This window comes from Abramis brama (genome assembly GCF_963993115.1).
Source record: "Abramis brama genome assembly, chromosome: 8".
Taxonomy (NCBI): domain Eukaryota; kingdom Metazoa; phylum Chordata; class Actinopteri; order Cypriniformes; family Leuciscidae; genus Abramis; species Abramis brama.
The window spans coordinates 44,281,957-44,297,969 of record NC_139970.1 but is presented as its reverse complement, the minus strand read 5'-3'; the positions used below and the strand labels follow the sequence as shown (position 1 = coordinate 44,297,969).

General features: G+C 36.3%; 1 protein-coding gene across 1 annotated transcript in view; it reads right to left on the bottom strand.

Annotated features, from left to right (window-relative positions):
* The window catches only part of LOC311087991 (uncharacterized protein), a 32,547-nt gene extending 23,998 nt beyond the window's left edge, over positions 1-8,549 (bottom strand). The window contains exons 1-4 of the mRNA XM_084121597.1: positions 8,333-8,549; positions 6,007-6,036; positions 5,709-5,750; positions 1,892-1,939 (exon numbers count right to left, since the gene is read on the bottom strand). Of these exons, the coding sequence (XP_083977723.1) occupies positions 1,892-1,939; positions 5,709-5,750; positions 6,007-6,036; positions 8,333-8,396 (184 nt within the window). The 5' untranslated portion in view covers positions 8,397-8,549. The remainder of the gene's footprint in view (positions 1-1,891; positions 1,940-5,708; positions 5,751-6,006; positions 6,037-8,332) is intronic.
* Positions 8,550-16,013: the final 7,464 nt, after the last annotated feature.

Sequence of the window (16,013 nt, the reverse complement as noted above, 5' to 3'; positions counted from 1 at the left end):
TCCACCAGTGGTCCATTCCATAAATACCGAACGGTCCCATTATGAACCTTGATCTGAAGGAGAACACAAGGTCAGAATTAGCAAAAAAATAGCGAACATTTTTCGTTTCTAATATATCATCAGATGGACAGATCATTTCTCAGGGGAGGCGGGGCTTATCCTAGACACGCCCGTAGTCTGACATGTTTCTTGTCCATGACACAAGATTTTAGGAGTCAAAACCGGCTAATCTGACACAGTAGGCGCGTTTCCATTACAGATTTGCGCAAAACTTTTGCGTTTTTTTTCTAAATGTCGACAAAAAACTATTGCGAAATGACGGCATTTCCATTAACCGATGTTACGCGACTAAAACTTCATTTTTCCTCTCGCGATAAGTAAAATCATTCCAAAAACCATTGCAAAGGACGTTGGTAGGTTTATGCATAGATATCATATAATAAAGGCTAGATGTCTCGTGCGCGCTGCTGGCTAATGGAGGTCGACGTCCGCACACGGCGGCCATCTTACCACAGGGTGCTCGCTCACTCGTAACATGGTGCATGTACTTTTAAATAACCATAACTTGCTAAATTTTCTACCGATTTTCAAACGGTTTGGTTTGTTATAAACGTCAGAGATGTAGTTATGATACTGCATACATATGAATAATTATAACAATGGACTTCCATATGAAAGAATTATAGCCACTTTAATAATGTTTGTAAGAAACCAAACCGTTTGTAAATCCGTAAAGATTTCAGCGAGATAAGAGGATTTGTGTGCGTGCTGATCACTCACCTTAATTCACAGCTTCCCTGTGGCAAGATGGCCGCCGGTGATGCCGGAAGTGACTCCGCCATAAGACATCTAGCCTTTATATGGATATCTATGGGTTTATGTACTATATCCCAGCCACTGCACTGGCCATTATTATTAATTGAAGGAGATGTATGTGTGTTTTCAAGCATTAATGGTGAGGAACGACCCTTATTATAGCTGTGAGCGGCTCATATGAGGAGTTTCTGGGTGTTTCTCACTCAGAACTGCTGTGAGGTCTTGATTGTGGCATTTATTTGAGGTTTAGAATCCATTATTCTATTAATCCTGTAATTCTTTTGTCTTATATGAGTTTAATAAAGAACTCAGTCTCGTATTCTGTCCAAACACACCGCGTCATCTACGTCAGGTGACCTGTACATGCACAAAAACTGTTTCCATCGCAGTTTTGCGGAATATTTCTTTTTCGAATTGCCAAAAAAAAAACCTCATGCGAGCGGAAAAACTTTTTTGCGATAAATGGGAGTTTGTGCGAAATTCATGTGTTTCCATTGGGCGTATTTTCAATTCGCAATTTCAATTTGCGCAATTTGAAGGGTGATGGAAACGCGGCTAGTGATTATCATAACAGACAAAGAAATCGTGTAATCTGAACCTGGCATAAGGCAACCAGGTACCTTCCTTTTTTAAGTTAATGTGGTTCAGATAACATAATATTTGGAGTTTCTATTTATTAAACCAATCTCCTTTATTGTATTAACTAAATTTTTAATTTCAGTGAACTCAAATCTTTACAGTGTAAAGTTGCTGCCTTAAATTTTTAAGTACAATCAACTTGGATGGTTAAGTCATTTCAACTTAAATTACATTAAACTGACTTAAAAAAATGAGTTGAATCTTGTATAACTTATTAAAAAAAGATGAAAACTGCTTTACTTATTTTGAAGAGTTAAAGCAATGTAACAAGATATGTTGTCATAACTTATATTGATCATATACGTTTTCACAGTGACATCAGTGGTTTTCAGACCTCATACTTTAACACGTGGCGCCTCACTCGCGCCTCGAGCGAAACACAACCTTTGGCTCATCTTTCCTCAAACGCACAGGTGACGATAAATCAGATACTCACGCTCTCCGTCGTCTGAAGCAGGCGGTAAATCTTCCGCGGGTGTGTTGTCTGCAAATATATATATATAATCCATATGTTACATGTCAGGACAGTTCTGAGTTTCTACTGTAAGATTAGAAACATTCAGCCGTTGAGTTTATCAAGAACAAACCTGTTCAAGGCCCCCCGTATCACGTTCACAAGAGCCGTCCATTACCAATATCAAATGACACTAGCTTAATATTAATACAATAAGAGCTGAAGACATTTACCATCACAAACATCATTACACGGAAACATCACTGAAGAAAGTGGATAGAATAATAAATTATCTTAAAGGATCGTATTTACTCGTTCTCGTGTTGTTTCCTGCACTTTCATGATCAAAAAAGCAAGTGTTTTAAACTCAACTCTGTAGTAAAAGTTGCTGCCTTCAATTTTTAAGCACAGTCAACTTGGATGTTTAAGTCATTTCAACTTAAATGAATTAAACTGACTTAAAAATGACATGAATTTGAACTTGAGTTGAAAAATGAGTTGATTCTTGTATTGAATCTTGAAATCGCTTATTTTGATGAGTTGTAAAAACATATGTTGTCATAACTTATTGATCATATACTTTTATACAGTGAAATTATGTTTTTATGTCACTCTTTAGTGATAATCTTCCTCTCAATTTTCTTATTTTAATTCATGAAAGCGACTTTTAATAGTTTTCGTTCAGTTTTCATTTTTATTTCCAGACCGTTAGTAATTTTAGTGATTCAACTTTTCTGCAACATTTCTTATTTTTGTTTCATTTTATTTCAGCTTATTACTAACAATGATTTTTAATAGTTTTAGTTCAGTTTAGTTTTTATTTATTTCCATTTAGCGACTGTACTTCTTCAACTTCAACTTATTTCAGTTAGGCAACATTTCTCATTTTTGTTTAATTGAATCGTTATATTTGATTTCAGCTTTATCTGAATTACTGAAAATGACTTAGTTTTAGTTTTTTATATAATTAGTAACTTTAGTTCTAGGCAATATTTCTCATTTTTAATTTAATAGTTATATTTTATTTCAGCTTTATTTTAATGAAAACGACTTTGGTAACACTTTATTTTACAGTGTCCTTGTTACATATGTTACATGTACTTACCATAGTAATAACAGTAAATTATGCATAATGACATATAATTACACTGTAACAATGACACCTTAAAATAAAGTGTAACCATGACTTTTAATAGTTTTACTTCAGTTTTAATTTGTATTTATTTCCAGTTGGTCATTTTAGTGCTTCAACTTTTCTGCAATATTTAATTTTTTTTGTTAAATGTTATTGATATATTTTATTTCAGCTTTATTTTAATTACTGACAATGATTTTTAATCATTGTAGTTCAGTTTTAGTTTTCCTATTTCTAGTTAACAACTTGTTTGTCAAAACAATAATCATTCACCCGCGCAAACAACTAAAAACGCTGTATTCTGTTGTCAGGCCAGTAGATGGTGATGTCACTTTGTAAATATAGACATAGGATTTCTATAGACTTAACATGTGACACGCATGTACATGACATCACCGCTTTAACAAATTCTTGTTTTTGTAGTTTACAAGGAGACTATAAAGGTATCGTTTTCGAAAACATACACTTTGAAACCCATTTTCAATAGTTTGCGTTGTCAGGCCCCCAAAACGCTCTTGTAGTGTAACTGAACGGCCAAAACGCAGAAAAAGTTTTCATTTTTAGTTAACCCCGATAAGAACTTATGATACAATCACAGATGCCCAAATGAAGGTGTCTTTTGATGTAAACTATACCTTTAAACTCTGAGTAAATATATCTAAAACGCTCTAAACACTTTTAATATGTGTTTTCAGAGCATGAGTCGAAGAACAGGCCCATTAGTCATTACAGCATTAGAAAGAAATGCTGGTGGAAGAAAGACAGTTCTTAACTAGTTACTGAAAAAAGCAAACAACAACTCTGAATCGGTGCCTTTGAGAGCTTCACGACAAAAAGTTCACTTCATGCTCTGAACAAAGATGAAGTTTAGAACAGGGCGTTCCAGAGCACAAAACCTGGTCAGTGGTTTATATTTGGAGAAAGCCAGAAATGTCTGCCAACGGTTAGAAATGGTGGGGAATCATTAATGATACGGGCACACGTCTCGAGAACGGCATCTGATCGTATCCATTGCTTGAGAACATGAGGCCGTTTTACAGGACGCTGTGTAAACTGTTCTGCGTAATGACTGAAGGATCTGAGGAGTCTTAATAGTGTGTGTGTGTGTGTGTGTGTGCCAAGAGAGCAAGTGTACATCTGTGTTGTAAATAAGTTTGGAATCATTAAAAAAATATTATGTTTATGAAAGAGTCTCTTCTGCTCACCAAGACTGCATTTATTGGATCATAAATACAGTAAAAATTTGTGAAATATTATTATAATGTAAATCAGCTGTTTTCTATGTGAATATATAGTAAAGTGTAATTTATTCCTGTGAATTTTCAGCATCATTACTCCAGTCTTCAGTGTCACATGATCCTTCAGAAATCACTCTAATATGAGGATTTGATGATCAAGAAACACTTCTTGTTATTATCCATGTTGAAAACAGTTTCATATTTGTGTGGAAATAGTGATGCATTTTATTTTCCAGGATTCTTAGATGAATTGAAAGTTCAGCATTTATTTGAAATATAATCTTTTGCAACATTATAAATGTCTTTACTGACACTTTATCAATTTAAATCAATATCAATTTACAAACCCCAAACTATTGAATATTAATGTATCACATGGTTTCCACAAAAAATATGCAAATCATCATATTAGAGTGATTTCTGAAGGATCATGTGTCAAATCAGAAAACAGCTGATTTACATTGTAATAATATTTCACAATTTTTACTGTATTTTGATCAAATAAATGCAGCTTTGTGAGCAGAAGAGACTCTTTCATAAACATTAAACTTTTGACTGGTAGTGTAAGTTTAAAAAATAAATAAGTCACTTGATTAAATTCTCTTGATAACATTGTTGTACAGGACTGGATTGAATTATTTAATTTAAATGTAAAAAATTGTGTTTATGCTACAAATTATGAAGTTCCTATAACTCAGTGTAGTTTGGTTGAACATTATTTCAGTTGAAGCCGTTAAAAAAAAAATATATATATTTTTTTTTCGTGCAACTTTTATATTAGAATATGTTTCTTCCAGCAGAATGGTGTAATATCAAAATACATCTGTAAGAAACAGCAAAGAATGGACCAACTTCCTAGTTAGGTCCGAGATATTACAGTACAAAGGTGTATTAAAGTGATATTTTGTCCCACATCTGCACTTCATCAGAAATGGGCATCTATAGGACGCGTAATCCTTTCAACAACACGAATGAAATGCGATAGAGACGTTCCTGTAAATTCAATCACACCCGCAAATTTCTCCCATGATAGAGATCTCACTCTTTTAGTTATATGATGTAGATTGATAGTTCTCAACTGGTTTCGCCTCAGGACGCAGATTTGTTTTGTTGGATATCAAGTAGCGACAATAACAAACCCATATCCTATATCATCTACGTCATATTTTCTTTTGTTTCTCATTTAGCTGCTGGTTTTTAGGCATGAGGGCTGTCTGTGTACATTGACATCTATTTAATTTGACTTCCAATTCAGTCTTTGACGTCAACAACCAAGAAGGACATTTGAAGGGTTTCCACTTTTAAAAGCTGATAATTCTAATATCATCTGTTGATTAATTGTGTTTCTGGCATCATTCCTCCCTGTTACCAGTTGAGAAGCACGGCTGTGAACTGTATTATTCAGAGATAAGAATCTTATCATCACCTTCATCAGGAACGGCTTCAGCAAGGTCATCCGCCGGAGACTCTGAGTGTGAGATAGGTAAATTAGCAACCCATATTTATCATGTTTACTGTGTGCCAGGTGATATATTGAACAACGTCAAAAGGTTCACTTGAATAAACACACGGCTCTTATGAGGTACTGTGAAATAAACCTGACGTTAGAGCTGTAAAATCTTGCCAATTCTGCTTTTTATTGCTTTGGCAGAGAGCAGAGGAAGTTTTCTGGGGAAGGGTGTGTTCGCTAAACAGCTTTGGCAGTTATTATGATCAAAACTTACCGCCATTCTCAGCACCTTCCTCTCCATCCTCTGAAAAACAGGCAAAAAACAGCGTTATATAACATTCGACTGAACCTAGCATTCCCAAACAACTAATAAATCCAGTAAAAACTGGTTCATTTACACCACCAGTCATACGTTTGGTCATGCTGAGTTAATTTAAGCTTTCATTTTTCATGATATTGCGATGCACAAATTCACCTGTTATTGTATATAGACTTTACACTAATCCCATCACAATATTAATATCATCAATAACTAACAATGATCAATACATTACAGCATCCATTAATCTTGGTTAACATTAGTTAATAAAAGTACAACTATATATTTCATGTTAGCTCAAGTTCATTAAATAATATTAACTGGGTGACACTTTAGTTTAGGGTCCAATTCTCACTATTAACTAGTTGCTTATTATCATGCATATTGGCTGTTTATTAGTACTTATAAAGCGCATATTAATGCCTAATTCTGCATGATCATAATCTACATCCCTTAATCACCCAATACCTAAACTTAAAAACGACATTACTAACTATTAATAAACAGTAATTAGGAGTTTATTGAGTCAAAAGTCGTAGTTAATAGTGAAAATTGACTAGAATCTAAAGTGTGACTATTAACAGATATTACAAATAATAGTGCTAGTAATAACATCTTTATCGATCTAAATCTTTTATTCGTACTGTACATTTAAATGTTATGATGCACAAACTCACTTGTTGCATTTAAAACAACTGATTTTAGTAGTTATTGCTTTATTTTTCATTTATTTTACAGACAAAAAAGTTTAAAATGTACCAATTGGTTATCAGGCATAACGTGATCACAATTTTGATATCAAAATAACTATTATTCTAAAATGTAATGAGGAATAAGTCTGCTACTAATGAAGAGATCTGGTTTAAAATGATCTTTGACTGAACCAGACACAGCTGCAGTTTTAATGCAAATGTAGATTGTGTAATCTGTCATTGGCTTTGTTTTATTAGGGAACTCACACATGAACTTCACGCTTTTGGGGTTATAATATGACGCAGATCCACCATCTTTCAATTCAAGCGAAATCCTGCTTGTATTTCCACAATTGCTAATGAATTCAACACACTTAAGTGATTTACTTCCCTAGGCTTTTAATTTCAACCGCCGCTCTTTGAGGTTTTTGGCACAGTTGTCAGATTAAGAGACAAAAGAAGTTTACTCTGTGAGTATGAGGAGGATGGAGACACACCTGTCCACACAAACACACACAGGAGCCTGTGAACAAAGACGGTCGCCCTCGCAAAATAAAAACTCCAAGGCTGTAGGAATGAATGCATTAGACATTGCTGTGTGTTGGGGAGAGAGAGAGAGGCACGCAAACTCCCTCGGGTGAATCAAAAGCATCCCTTTCGTAACTCCAATGCGTTTTCCGTGTAGGGTGTGTCTACATCTGGGACTAGATTGAATTTCTGGGACTACACCTCAGTCTTTCTCAATTTACAACGTTGAACTAAATGCGTGTCTCCCGTCTACATCTGGATGAAATTTCACATATTTGCAGCAAACACCCCCATAAATCGCCATAGACATTAAGAAGGAACATGTTTCCCCAATATTCAGATTTTTAATGGCCTTTTTTAAAAGTCGTTCCTCCTGATCCCAAACATTTGGTTCCATCCTGTGAATATTTCAGAAGTGTTGTACATGCATGAAGTCATTGAGAGACTGAGCAGCCAAAGCTGTTAGTCAAGAACACAATGTACAAAGAGCTGGGTAAGACTTCATGCTTCAGCATGTCTAACAAGTCATTCTCACAGGGTCTTATTTTAGTGATCAATAACACATAACTCATAATGCTTGAATTTACACTCATATATATGTATATTAATAGTCATTTTATGCCAAACACGTGATCCTGGAGCTGATCTAGACTCACTCTACTAAACAAAGACATGCATGCTTCCCATTTCATCTAGGACTCTCTCTTTGTGATATGTATTAATTTATACAATATTAATACATGTATAGTTCATAAATACACACTAAACAAGCATGGAGGCAGAAAACAAAGAAACTTAGGGTTACACTTTATTTTAAGGTGTCTTTGTTACACTGTAATTATACATTACTGAGTAATATTAAGTAACTACATGTACTTACTCTATGGTTATAATTAGGGTTTGGTTTAATAATGCATAATTTATAGTTATTAATATAGTAACTACATGTAACATATGTAACAATGACACTGTACAATAAAGTGTTAGCAAATTTTGGTAGGCTACTTTTCTTTAAAACGTGAAAGATTTTTTTTTTTTCTTCTGGCAAAACTGTTCCTTACCTTGCATCTTTACTCCAGTCACGATTAAACTTCCAAGGACGAAAATCCACACGTATGACATCATTGTGGCTTGAATGAAACTGAGCTGAATGAGGTCTTAAACGAATCTTAATGCTTTTAACGCGTGTAGATTTTCGTAGTACACTTCGTGTTCGCACGCATGTGGTTGGTGTGCAACTTTCCGACAACCTTTTGTTGTACAAACTTTCCTGGGTGTGCAGCTCTGAATCTAATGCCCACCCACATGTGGGATTGACTTGTGTAGGATCCAATTGCAGGTTTGACTCTGTTTCTCAGTAAAGTCTCATGCACGGAGGATGCACGAGGATCCCCTCCTCCCCCTCCTGTATCTGTATCATATCATCATGACATAGCTTCAACAAGCATGCATATAGACATATAGCGCAGTGGATGGCGTTTCTGTTGAGAGAGGTTATTGATCCTTCTGTCTCGTTTCCCTTTAGAAACCTAATTTAAATTCATAGCGGTGTTTCTTGACATGCATAAACAATTCAACCATGTGTTACATGCACAGAAAGCCCTTTGCCCTCTTCCGTGCAACACACACCCGAACCCGCGAAACAGCGCGTCTCGATAAACGTTTCCTGAACGATGCGAAGTAACTTCCCCAGAACAACGAAGCGAACGAATGAATGGAGCTGTTTTAAAACCCAGTGAGCTGCCTACCTAGGCATCGGTTTTGGCTTTCTGCTTGCTAGAAACCCACCCATGCCTCTAGGTTTTAAGACACAGCTCCATTCATTCGTTTCGTTGCTCTGGGGAAGTTCCTTCGCAACGATTAGGAAACCTATAACTATTGAACTTGAGCCACCCAGCGGGCGAACAGTGTGGCAAGCCGTTTTAGCTTAAAAGGGTGGTTGATTATGATTTCACTTTTCTTACTTAACTTAACTTAACTTTAGTTAGTGTGTAATGTTGCTGTTTGAGCATAAACAACATCTGCAAAGTTACGAAGCTCAAAGTTCAAAGCAAAGGGAGATATTTTATTTTACAGAAATCGCTTTTTAAGGACTACAACAAACGGTAGGACAAGTCAAGTCACATTTATTTATTTAGTGCTTTTTACAATAGATAGCCTCTGGAGAAAACCATGATGTCAGTCCAGCTCAGTTCAGTTCTCATAATGGTGTCAATGCAGGAGATCAATATTATTGTTCTTTATCTTATTTTTAGCCTCCTTGTTAGAGCGCCTGACTCTCACGCTGGAGACCCGGGTTCGAGGCCCGCATAGAGCAGGGCGAATAGGACCCGGGTGGAGGGGTTACATTGGTGCCGTGACCTGGATGGGAGTGAGGTTTAGGGGGGTGAGTGTAACGGAGGCCAGCTAGTAGTCGCTGTGCGAGTAAAACCTCACTCCTCTGATCTCAATAGGCGTTCTAACGTAAAACCTCACTCCTCTGATCTCAAAAGGCGCTCTAGTGACAGTTATTTTACATCTTGTGAAAAGGGCATTATAGGATTAAAATGTTAAAAATGTATTAAAATGTTCCCAGAGTTACTTGTCATAATTGCATTTTTACTAGTAAGAATTCAATTAGAGACCTCTCTAATGTGGGTGCTCGACCGTGGAATCGGGACCTATGGTATTAAGAATTGAATTGTAGAGCTCTCTAATTTGAATTCTTACTAATAAATCAATTGTAGAGCTCTGTATTAAAAATACATAAATGGAAGTCAATGGAGACATGTCTAGGAAAAAAATATTTGTAGAGCTCTCTAATTTAATTCTTACTAGTTAGAATGGAATTACGACGAGTGAGGCTGGGGACATTTTAAGCTAAAACAGCTTGCCATAGATCCGCAATGGACAAATCGCTCAGGAGTTAATAATCCAACAGCTTATCTCTTAAAACAGGTTTGGTAAAACCATGAAGTAAAACTTACAAAATGAAAATTCTTTGTTTACATAATATGTAATGTAGCCTAGGGTGTGACTTGATCCTCCAACATTAGTCCAGAGAACAGTTCTTTTTTTTGTTCTTTTTTTCTTCTTCTTTGTGGTTTGTAAGTAAGCACAAAAAGTGTAGGGGGGGGGGGGAAATGGAGTAGGATTTACTTAGAGACAGTTTCCCCAAGAAATTGCCCAGTTTCACAAAAAAAGGCAAGTAAATGTGAAATTTCGAGACTGAAATATAGTAGCCTAGCATATTTTCTCTTAATACGCACTACAATAATCGTTGTTTTATTTACGACTGTAAGAAACATTTTTACAGTGTATTAACTTAGTTTACAAGTTAATCAGTGTGCGAATTTCAACTGGCATTATTAGACGCTCGCGAAATCAGCAATTGTCAAAGTCCTCCCGGGAAGTTCGTATTTATTTACAAGGTGGGAAGTCGGTTCCCTTTCGTCGGAGCAAGATGGCGGTGTAGCCTACATTCTCTTAGCCTATTTAACACACAAAAATGCTGCAAGGTTTTTTAAACCCTACTCCTAAAAACACCAAAAATGTGCATCAGGTCTGTTTAGCTTTTTTAATGTTTTTAATTAAGTCGCTGTAGACTTTATCGTTGCACACGAGCAATTAAATTGTTATATTACAATGTAATTATATGTTGTGCCGGGAATTAGCATTTTGTTGTAAATAAAAAAGCCGGACAATGTCACTGCTATAGGCCTAAATAATATACGTCTCTCACTGACACGCCCCCAACTCGTAAACATCGGGGCTTAAAGAAAATCCCGAGCTTCCCACTCTTATTTACGACTCTGTGGTAGCGTTCATGTGCGTTCAGCTCGTAAATACAATCTTTTCGACGCAACATTAACCACGAACACTCACCATCAACCATCAGATGTTGACGAAACAGTGATTTGTCTCATTTGGAATTTTATAGTTGTGTCATAAACATGTCACAAAGTAAGTGTTTTGTTAAAGTAAAAACATAGTTTAGCCTACATTTGGTTTCATATGCAAAAATGATTCCGCAAAACGACCCAACATGCGCCCCAGAAATCTTTAAACCCTAAATTAATCAATGAGAGTCAATGCGGTCTCCCCTTCACGCAGAGCTTCATTGGACAATTCCATTTGATGAAGTTGAAAAGGCGAATCAACCTGTTCCACACCAGAGCCTCTGAGTCTCTCCTCTCCAACATGATCAAGACAATCTGCCTTTCTCTGGATGATCGCTCGTGATGTCTTCAGCTCTGAATAATTCGCGGGGAATGTTAGTGCAGGAGATTCCATCAAAACCCAAAGATCTGCTCAGATGGTAGAGCATCCATGCGCCTCAGTGGACTGTTGCGAATTGAACTGAAATGCAGTCTCTCATATCACCAGTGACTAAGGCTATCCTTGTAGCGCTGTTTATTTTTGCCATTTTGCTGATCCTGTATGTAATACTGTGGTATATATGCAGAGACGTGGACTGTGATCACGGCATCTGAAGCACTGATCAGTGGAGAAGTCAGGGTGACCTCGGTAAGTCCTTCCTCATTAACACCTTATCTTTCCTGCATCGCGAAATAACAGTGGATAGAAATCATTATGAGTTATGCATCGTTCGTTTTCCATTACATCCGTTATATCTCACTATTGAACGCTTTGAAGTGATAGAAATGTCACTCTGCAGTGACTCAAGCATATTGTTCATTACAATGAACGACGCGCGCGCTTATTTACGAATAATTGAATGCATTCGTTATCCATTGCGCTCAGGAACACATTTTGCTCGCATGCACGTTCTGCTAAGGGTAGTTTATGTTTATTAAAAAATAAATTAAACAATAATATTCTTAGAACGTGATGAATCGGTTCCCCAAAATAGCTAATAAAACCCATAGCCTATTAACGATAAGATCACTAGAGCATAACGGTGAGTCCAATTTCAGTTTCCAAGCATTTCAACGCAGATTCCATTGTCGAAAACAAGTTACTAAACAAAAGTCCAACGCATGCAAACAGCATCTTCACAAATTAACCAATTCTTATACCATTTTGCTATTGCAATCGATTGTTTGTTTGTTTTTTAACTTGCATGCTACTAATATTTGTCTAATGTTTTGGATTAAACGTTCCTCTTTTCCTGGCTCTGACCGCAGCTTTGCAGCAGTTTATCGCAGTCTGTGGTCTGTAAACTTGGTAAAAGCATTTCATTCATTTCATCGTTGCAGATCTGGGACTTGAGGAGACATACAGCCTGTATAAAGAGTATAAGGTTTTGCTACTTCCCTATAGAGATCGCGAAAAACACTCTTCTTTTACCGTGTTTACTGTCTTCGTGTAATCCTTAAACGCGTGCCTTTAATCTCTCTAACATCTCTCGTTAGTTGAAGCGCTCTAAACTCTATGTGAACCATGCATATTTTCATGCTCTACATGCTCACATTATTGGTTAAAATGGCCATTATGGGTTGTGAAGGAGAACCCAAGGGCAGATGCAAATATCCCCCACTGCAGTGTGTTTGAGGAGCGCACTGTTGAACTCATCTCAGCAGGGTTCACGAACACTGACACTGCTGTTCCAACCCGATTTCACGGCAATTCGTACGAATTTTACGAGGTGGTTAATTCGTACGAATTCATACGACCTCATTCGTACGAATTTGTACGATTATTTTACGAGTTGCCCAATTCGTATGAATTCGTACGAATGACCTACCCCTGACCCCGCCCCTAAACCTAAAGGTCACTGGGGTTTAGACAAATCGTACGAATTCATACGAATCAGTCACATTTTACTGCATTTACACCATGCAGTCACTTAGCAGAATAGAATTTAATCTGGCAAAGTTGGGCAAATTTATTAATGCATATGTCAAATCAAGTGTTTTTGAGTGAGGCATGAATAGATCTGGGTTGAAATGGTTAAGTTTATTGTCATTCCCAGTGTGGTCTGGAATGGGAACAGACAGAAGGTGCATCCCCAGGTAACTCATATCAAGTGCTCCTGCTGGTCCAGTGCTTCACCACTGTCTGCCTGTCTGTCACTCAACAGGTTTTGATGGTCATGCTGGGAATTCACTTGATCTGAATCCCTTTATTCAGTCCTTTGAAGGCAATGCTTTGTAAGACTAGCTTGTATATGAAAAGCTCCACATAAATCTATATTTATTTGTGTTTCAAAGCAGTATTGAGGGAACCCTTCAGTGCATCACTGAAATGTCATTCTGCTTACATTCTCATCTCCATTCAGAGGATGCATTGGCAATCGGATGATTTATTGTATGCTCGAATCCTGGTTACGATATTTTCACTAATTAGATTCAATGCATTTCGTGAAAAATCACACTGAAAAACAGCAGCAAAAACAGGTAAAACAGTAAACCTTTAATATTACTTCTCACACATATGTTTTATTTTTTTTATTTTTGTGTGCTTTCCTGAAGCTCAAACAGTGGAGCAACGCCAACATCTTACATTCGATTCCCAGTGAAATTAACATTCCTGAACTGATAAACATGTACTCCTTCAACACGTGTACATTTCTTTGGATAAAAGTGTCTGTGAAATGCATGAATGTAAATTTAAATACCCTCGGAGTGTAGTTGATAAACGGACACAAAAAATACATAATTTTTTCATTTTTAGTTTGGGTCTGTGCATCTGCGGTTAACCATGAAATTGCGCACAAACATTAAAATTGTCATTTCACAACACAACAAGTCTCAAAACTTTGCATGCATGTTTATGACCATAAATGAGAAATTGATGTCTGGAGGGAATATTTGTTTTTAATGACCCTACAAGCACCATCACAATATGAGGAAAATATTTTATGTTTTTAAATATTTTAAATATGAGGGAAGAACAAAACACTAAACTTGGTTAAGGTATTTATCTGACAAAATGATTTAGCAAAAAAGGCAAACTATACAGCTACAGGTTTGATTTTATGCAAAAACAGAAAAATGCATAGAAAAACAAAAGGTTGATAGGAAAAAGCTTACATTGACTACAACATAATCAGTTATTAATAACCTATCTCGTTGGGTCTCTCTTGTTTTTGCATGTGTTCATAATTTCTTTGTATGACAGTCTGCACAAAAATGATGTCGGCTGATTATCACAAATAAAACAATCGACTTCAAGAACAACTACGCAATATGACTTCAATAATATCTTTAATAATATTTGAATAAAGGTTGAAGATGTACATTTTCCTAGTTTGGACATCTGTTTTAGGCCACTATACTGTACTTTAGACCTCATTCAATATGAATGTGTCAATGCAGTCAAATGGATAATATTACTGAATATTAAGTGTCTAAGGATCATCATCTGGCCGGCGGGTGTCTTGCCCGTGAGAAGGCAGCGAGGTTGTGTTTGGTCAGGTAGAGGAGGAGGCATCAGAGATAAGGAACTCCTGGAAACGTAATCGAGTGGCAATCATAGAAAGTGGGCCAGAACGGGTTCTCTCGGGACGAATCTGAAGCAGTCCATGTTTCTCTCCTGCGAAAGCGCCAAACGCTCACTTTCAGCTGTCAGTCGGGTTCCTTCCAGCCAAGCTGCTGTGTGACACAGGAGATATAATAAAGTCAGACATGGATGCGCCAAAGAAAAGGGTTTATAAATAGACCATATGAGTCAACCGTTATGTAAAGTTACATTTTTAACTGCCTGTTGGTGTAATCCAGATTTCAATTGGATTAGAAATGCTCCGTTTACATGGCCGGCAAATTCCGTGTGGTTACATTGCACACATTTTTATTTTATTTAGCTACTAAAAGTGGGTAACAGTTTGTTTTATATAGAATTGTTCTACAGTCTATACAGTATTCAGTGCAATTACAGCAGAAGCAACTAATTAAATTACAAAACAATGACAGAGTGATGACAAGACTCAATGACAAACTTAACCAGAACCAGGTGTGCAACGTAATTAGTAACCATAACAACAAATGAAGAGCGGAACGTTGGAAACAAAGGAAACAGGAACAGAACGCAGGAAAACAATGTGATGCAAACTAAAATCCATGAAAACAGAATATAAATAGAGTTTGGTGATATTATAGTTACATTTTGTGATGATATAAACAATCAAGCAGTGGAGAGTTGCTATATATATAGTATATCGCTTTACCTGAGTGTACCGTATATGTCCAGGTAAGGTTGGATATGCATATAGTAGTTGTATAATTTGTTGTAATTCATTATGTGGTGATCTTGAGACCTGTTGTGCCCACATGAGTGACGACCGGCCGAGGAAAATTCACATCTTCATGCTTTATTTAATATTATTAAAGATTTTGTAGTAGTTGTGTTTGGAGTCGATGGTTTTATTTGTGATAATAATTTGGCCAGAAATTATGAACATATATGCAAAAACAAGAGAGAACCAATGAAATATTAATTACTGATTATGTTGTAGTCAATGTTTTCTTTGTCAGCTTTTTGTTTTGCTGGTTTTTTTCATATAAAATAAAACCTGATTTTCTCTCATATTTAACATATTTAAAAAAAAAATCTAATATTTTCGTCATATGTGACCTTGGAATACAAAACCAGTCTTATGGGTAATTTTTTTCAAAATTGAGATTTATACATCACATGAAAGCTGAATAAATAAGCATTACATTGATGTATGGTTTGTTAGGATAGGACAATATTTCGCCGAGATACAACTATTGTAAATCTGGAATCTGAGGGTGCAAAAAAATCGAAACATTGAGAAAATCTCCTTTAAACTTGTTCATTTATGCTGGCGATTGTGCTGCA